At 38.3% G+C, this 7,087-nt stretch overlaps 1 protein-coding gene across 1 annotated transcript; it reads left to right on the top strand.

The window, feature by feature from the left end:
* Positions 1–960: 960 nt before the first annotated feature.
* On the top strand, positions 961–6,601 carry LOC132032536 (putative late blight resistance protein homolog R1A-3). The gene is made up of 3 exons (XM_059422173.1): positions 961–1,179; positions 2,694–6,242; positions 6,340–6,601. The coding sequence occupies exon 2, from the start codon at positions 2,704–2,706 to the stop codon at positions 6,190–6,192; it is 3,489 nt and encodes a 1,162-aa protein (XP_059278156.1). The 5' UTR covers positions 961–1,179; positions 2,694–2,703; the 3' UTR covers positions 6,193–6,242; positions 6,340–6,601.
* The last annotated feature ends 486 nt before the right edge of the window (positions 6,602–7,087 follow it).

Raw genomic sequence — 7,087 nt, 5'->3', positions numbered from 1 at the left:
CCCCCTTCCACGGGTTTAAAACCCTAAGGAATAACGCCAAACGGACCCAAATCATTCAAGAAAGGAAAACATATCTTGACATTATATTAGAGATGCTACAATGTGTTCCAATCAAGGAAAGGGCATCTCCAACATTAAAAGGAAGATCTCGCGGAAAGTGTAATAATCTTGAAGATTAATAATGCGCTCAACACACAAGGAAAACGGCGAATTTCCACTTTATTCTCGAAATCGGGATCGATAGTGCTTTCCCGATGATCAAAACTGTCGATCTCTACAACGTAATGGCCTAAAAACGCTATAAAGAGTACGTCTACAATCAAAATAAGCTATGCTTAGTCTCATTCTCTAATACTCTACTTTACTTTTCATAAACATGTCACCGAGTGATTTATAGTGAAAAGAAAAAAAAGAAAGGAGAGTTATCATACGGATGTATTGAGGCTTTGTATCAAAAGATTGAAGAGCTTGAGTGTAGACGTAGGAGCTCATTCAAACCTCACAAATTGTACCAAACTCAACAAAAGTCACAGAGATCATCCTTGCAACTCCAGGGAGCGGAGGACTTCGCATTCACATCCGGAACCAAAGATAAGAGCTCTTTGTGTCATTTGCTCCGCATTTTACTTTAGTGTTCTGCGAGCCCGACGGCCATTCTTGTTAATCCCACTTAGTCGACGAACGAAAAATTACACCATTCGCCTCTCTGCACTTTAATTAGAAGATCTGCAAGGCACATCATACTCTCTTAAAATTCATATAGAAAACATTCTTAGACAAGTTGGTTGTATTTAAAATTTGACAACTTTTCGAGTTTTTGATTTTTTTTTAAGTTCCCCATCAAACTCTAACGAAGTTGTTAAATATAAGATAGAGATCAAATGGGTTCACTTTTACAAACTTAAGCGACTATAACTGCGAGGAGCATAATTGAGGGACTATGTTGAAACATAAGGGGCCAAATTTTTGTTATCGTCTCCTCTCAAGTCTTGGTCAACTTTTCCCTGTGTGAACACTGAACACACATGTAAATGCTTAGCAAGAAGGCATCCAGTTGGAATCAAATATAGACTCTAGAACAAAACTTACAGCAAGAAGGCATCCAGTTGAAATCAAATATAGACTCTAGAACAAAACTTACTTTGTATTGCTGCAGGAAGAACATCAACTATCATCCAGGTTTGCATTTTCTTCAGTTCCAGTTCACACAGCTTTCTTTCTAGGAGCTCCTTTTTTTTTTTTTTTTTTCCTCCATTCTTTTGAACAATAACAACTAGGATTAATTAAGATTTTTCACAAACCTGGTTGGAGATTCTTGTGGAAGTGGATTCTTGTGAAACTTAAGCCTATAAAACAAGAAAATGGCATTTATAGAACATCAATATTTTGTCCAAGAAAATATTTCCAACCCCATCTGACATAAATTTTAAGGAAAGACAATGGGGTTGAAACATCATCAGACAACTAGTAATAAACATATAGATAGAAAAAAGTATGTACTCTATAAAACAACTTGATTGACACTAAATAAATACTTGGAATTGTATATCTACCTATCTACCTCCAACAAGGTAGGTGTAAGCGTACACTCTTACCTCCTCCCCGGACCACCAGCAGGAGCGAATTTCCTCCTAGGGGGTTCAAAATATAAAAAAAGTAAACATACGAAGAAGCCTAAGGAATTCAACATCTAGCGTATATACATAAAAAATAATTTTAATCTTGTAAAAATAGTATTTTTTTTTTCCGCTGAGGGGGTTCGGATGAACACCCTCGGCTCTATGAGGCTCCGCCACTACCCGTGGGATTACACTAGGTATGTTGCTGTTGTTGTTGTTGTTGTGTTCTGAGCATTTATGTGATTGTTTTTCCAGATATGTTCCAGGTGACTTTCTTCCCATTTGCCTAATCGTACTGTGTGGAGTACGCATTGTGACTTTCAGATATAACTCATAGTTATATTTGTTCACTGGGGTAAACCAGGATACCTTTCTGTACAGGTAGTGCTGGAAAAATGAGCCCATAAAAGGGTTGGGGAGTGAGATTTTAAGGGGTAAATGGCTTCAGCAATATTTGAACCATGAAAATATGGGTAAATATGAGTAAAATATGTAAATTGAGGGAACAAATAGTAACTCATTCAGCTGCTGGAAATGAATGATAATGAGTAAACGGCAGTGCAAGAATCCTGAAATATTATTGTTGCTTATGTTCTTGTCATACTCTGATTTTGCTTCTTTATTGAGATCTCAGTTTTGCATGCTTTGTAGAATGATAATTTACCAGTTTGAGAATGTACTAAATTTTTATATACTCACTCAGCCTTATAAATCTGGCATGGAATGTTGCATGTGAAAAAATAATGTGAGCTACTAGTCTTTATTTGCTTTCTGAATTACTAATTATGAAGCACTCTGTGTATGGTAATTTGCAAGTTATTCTATTCTAGGAGTTAAGTTCTATAGATGCTGGAATTTTAGGCTCTTCTCTTGAAGCAGCTGATTGACCTGGAATTTTAGGGGATATTTTATTCTTTGTATATTTTATTTTTAGGGGATGTTTTTCAGCTAGTAATAGCAAGTTTTTTGAAATCTTTATGATAGTTTAACTTAATTGGAGAAACTCATGAATATTCCCTGTAGTTAAGAATTTTTGGTCTTAGAATGTGATTATTTTTATCTCTTTACTTTCAGAGCTGTCTACATGTCTGAGGAAAATACCACAGGAAAACGAATGTCTGAAATAGAGAGGAGATTTCTTGATACATTTCTGTTTTGGGCAACTAAAAAAGGAATGATTAAGGATGGGAAGTTGCGAGGACACGGAATGCAAGTAGGAGATACTGTTTCGGGGCCAAGGGCAGACTTATCTTCTGCTGAAGTCAAACACGGTTATGAGTTTCTCCTTTCGCTGGTTCCAGGAAGGTGGCCTTTACCAAATTTATGCAGCCCATTGTTTAAGAAGTTCATCGAGTACATTCTTCAGAATGTGAAGGATCTTTTCATCAACAAGAAAGAGCTGAACAAGTTTGATCTTCTAAAGAAAGAGTTTCAAGTCCTTGAAGAAAGTCTAAAGTATTTGAAAACCTTCCTCAATTTCATAAAAGATGCAAGCATGGAACTAGAGAAATCTGGAATTCTCTTTAATCATATGGAGGTTGTCACTAGGGATGCTGCTTACATCTGTTACCTATGTCATGTGGAAGAAATGGACGAAGACGTGGCATCTCACTTGAGACTTAAGATCTCAAATGTTTTGCAAGAGATCAAGCCCATTAAGCCCCAAGTTGCAAGAATTTATACAGGAGCACTAAGATGTTTGGTTAAATCACAAATCCAGTACAACCGGGATGTGATAAAATTTGTTGATGATTCCATTCATTTTCTCTTCAAGGATTTGTTGGAGTTATCAAATGGTGAGACATGTTCTTCGATGCTTCCTCCTATGAAAGATCAAGCCGAAAGCCTTCTCCGAGCATCAAAGCAATTGCTAACTTTGTTCATCTATCCGCCTGAAGATCTATCTGTTGACCAGGGGAAATTAAGGGATATAGTTACTTGCGTTGAAGGTCTTATTGCTGAGGTTGCATTTGTTGCTTACTCTTTCTCCATTGACAAAGCAGCAGAAGTTACCTTTGTATGCTCTGACTTGTTAAAAAAGATTGACCTTGTCATGGCAGACCTAAAAGACCTGATCATGGAAGCTCCATTGTCATCAAAATGTAGTTTCCCAAGGACAAATGGATCAGGCTTTATTAAGTCGCTCTTATGCTATCTTCAAGAGTTGCTGCAAGATGGAAAGAATGATTCTGCTGTCAAGCACCTTATTGCAGAAGCCCAGGGGGAGTTATCTCTCTTGTTGAAGAAAGTTGGGAAGAAAAAACATGACTTTGAGGAGGTAAAGAAACATGATCTTTGGACAAAAGTGATAGCTCTAGCATACCAGGCAGAATGCGTAACTGATTGCCTGGTTATGGGAGACTATCCTGTTTGGTATCGGCATTTGTTATGTAAGATCACAACAGAAATTAAGCTTGTCAATGATCAATTAACAGAGCTCCATGTGCAAGAAGTTGAAGTCCCCGTCATACAAGAGGCAGCAGATCCTGTCCCACAAGGAGTTGAGACTCCAGGGCACGATGAGGTGGTGGTGGGATTTGATGAAGAGGCAGAGTCACTAATAAAGCAGCTCACCAGAGGATCAAAAAAATTAGATATTGTGTCTATTGTAGGGATGCCGGGTCTTGGAAAGACTACACTAGCAAAGAAAGTTTATCATGATGAAGCCATAATGTACCATTTTGATGTCCAAGCTAGGTGTTGTGTTTCCCAAACTTACGATAGAAGAAAATTGTTGCTGGAAATTTTGAATCAAGTTCGATTTTCCAATCAACAAAATGTGAAAGATCCCGCAGATACTTTAAGAAGATTCTTAAAAAGTAAGAGGTACCTTCTCTGCATTGATGATGTATGGAGTGTTGACACTTGGGAAGACTTGAGAGGATGTTTCCCGGATGATGACAAAGGAAGCAGGATACTATTAACCAGCCGAAATAGTGAGATGTCTTCCAAAATTACCCCTAATCTTTTTCAACTTCCTTTTCTTTCTGCAGAGAAGAGTTGGGAACTCTTGCAAATTAAGTTATTCAACGATCAAACTTGCCCATCAGAACTATGTGAGGTAGGAGGTCAAATTGCAAGCAACTGTCAAGGACTACCTCTCCTGGTGATTTTGGCAGCTGGTGTTTTGACAGGGATAGAAAAAAAGGAGGAAAGCTGGAGGAAAATTTCAGAAAGTATAAATTCAGATACTGTCATTACTGCAAAGTGCTTAGATATAATAGAACTGAGCTACAAGCACTTGCCAGATCATCTCAAACCCTGCCTTCTCTATTTTGCATCATTTCAGGAGGATGAAGAAATTCCATTCTCAAACTTGGCTTGGTTATGGACTATTGAGGGATTTGTTAACACAGAGGCAAAGAGTGTAGAGCTTGTTGCAGAAAGTTTTCTGAATGATCTCATCGGTAGAAGCTTAATAATGGTCAACAAGAAAAGGTCCACCGGAGGAGTCAGATCATGTCACATTCATGATATGTTGCATGATTTTTGTGTGACAAAAGCTAAGGAAGAGAAGTTTATACAGATAACGAGCACCAGGAAGACTGATTTGTCTAGTTCCTTTTATGAGCACAGGAGGCTTTGCATTCATCATAGCCTTTATTGGGCAGGGAGGATTGGAAACGTACAAGTTCGGTCTGCATTCTTCAGACCCCCGAAATCTGGCTGCCAGGAATTTTTTGATCTCGAGAACTTTAAACTTCTAAGAGTTCTACAAATGCAATGTCCTGTGTCGGAAAGTTCATTCCGGGGATCGAAAGAGCTTATTCTTTTGAAGTTCTTAGGAATCAAAGGCTACGTGGAATCAATGCCATCATGGATATCGAACCTTTCAAACCTTGAAATATTGCTTGTAACAACAGTAGGCAGTGGTACAATATTGCCGATGACCATCTGGAATATGCCAAGGTTAAAGCATGTCCATGTAGAACCCGTTGTATCTTTTGATGAACACATTCCTCGCAAATCGACAAACATATGTTGCATAGAGACCTTGGCCACAGTATCTCTCACTAATAAGCAAGCAGATTACATGATCAAGAAGGCAACCAAACTGCGAAAGCTCAAGTGCCACTGTAAAGAACCTCTCAAGCTCAGATTAGATGTTCTTCAACTTGAATCACTCAGTGTGAATGGTAGGATCTTGAAGTTCAGCTTGCCCTCGACACTGACAAAGCTAACTCTATCAGATGTTTCATTGCCGCAAAGTGAAATGTCTAATATCGGGAGCTTACCAAATTTAGTGGTTCTCAAGTTGGAGCATAAAGCATTTCAGCAGGGAAGATGGGACATTGAAGATGAAGAGTTTCCGACCCTCAAGGTTCTTAAATTGAGGTCCCTCAAAATTACAGAATGGAATGCCTCCGCCGAGTCCTTGCTCAACCTCGAGCAGCTTCTTGTAGAAAGCTGCTTCCGTCTTGAAGAAATCCCTTCTTGTATTGGAGACATTTCAACACTAAAGATGATTGAAGTGAAACGATGTGGTGAGTCTCTTGAAAAATCAGTCAAGCAAATTAAGGTTGAGCAAGAAGAAGAATATGCAAAGGAAATCAAGGTCCTTATTATCACTTAGATTCGTCAGCCTGACGTGCATATAAAAAAGCTGCAACACCGGTTCAACAGGTACGCGACTCAAGCCTTTTTGCATTATGTCCTGATTTTCACTTAGCCTTTTAAATCTTGGTAAAACATATTTGAAAAGTGTTTCTTTACTGTGCAGAGGCGAAAGATTGTGATTGAAAGATGAAGGAGACATCAAGCTTCGGCATAGCCATGGCTGATCTTAATAACCAGTAGTTCCTTTGAGCTGTTTCTTTTGTTTCATTAAGCGCAATAACATATCCAGCTAGATGGAAGCTGGGGAACTTGAAGACATTTTTCTTTTTTGGATTTGTGTTTGTATTTCAAAATAATTCTTTGGACGGGTTTACTGCATTGACATATGAACATTATTTCTTTTTATCATATTTTATATGCTTGCACATTGATAGTGTCACATAACTTCTTGACCATATCTACTGATTTTCTGCATTGAACACCTGCCATGAGGTGTAGAATTGATACTGAAATGAGCAGAGAAAGCAAGCTGAGAACAGGTGCACGAGTGATTTTCTTTAGCGACTTCAAGAGAAGGATGGAGGACACTAGCATGGTAGCTATGGCGAGGGAACTGAGAAACAGTAGTGATAGTGATAGTTCTGCCTGTTTCCTATAGTTCTGCCGGTTTCCTTGCTTAACATATTCCATAGAAACTTTTTCCTGAAAATTGAGGGGTAAGAGCTTTCAGTATGAATCATGGTCACTTCTGAATTTGGATAACATAAATAGTTCAGAGCAGTTGGTAGTAGAACCATCTATTCACAGGTTGACAGCTATGAGATTTAAGCACAATATCTGGAAGAACATCAGGTTATTTGCAAAGGGACGGATAATCAAGTCATGGTGTCAAAAGATAAGAAGAAAAAAAA

The sequence above is a fragment of the Lycium ferocissimum genome, chromosome 10 (genome assembly GCF_029784015.1).
Source record: "Lycium ferocissimum isolate CSIRO_LF1 chromosome 10, AGI_CSIRO_Lferr_CH_V1, whole genome shotgun sequence".
Classification (NCBI taxonomy): Eukaryota; Viridiplantae; Streptophyta; class Magnoliopsida; order Solanales; family Solanaceae; genus Lycium; species Lycium ferocissimum.
Note: the sequence above shows the minus strand (reverse complement) of the source record. Positions and strands in the feature narration are given on the sequence as shown.

Excerpts from the sequence above, each read along its gene's own strand:
- LOC132032536 (XM_059422173.1), top strand. The coding sequence starts at position 2,704 with ATGTCTGAGGAAAATACCACAGGAAAACGAATGTCTGAAATAGAGAGG.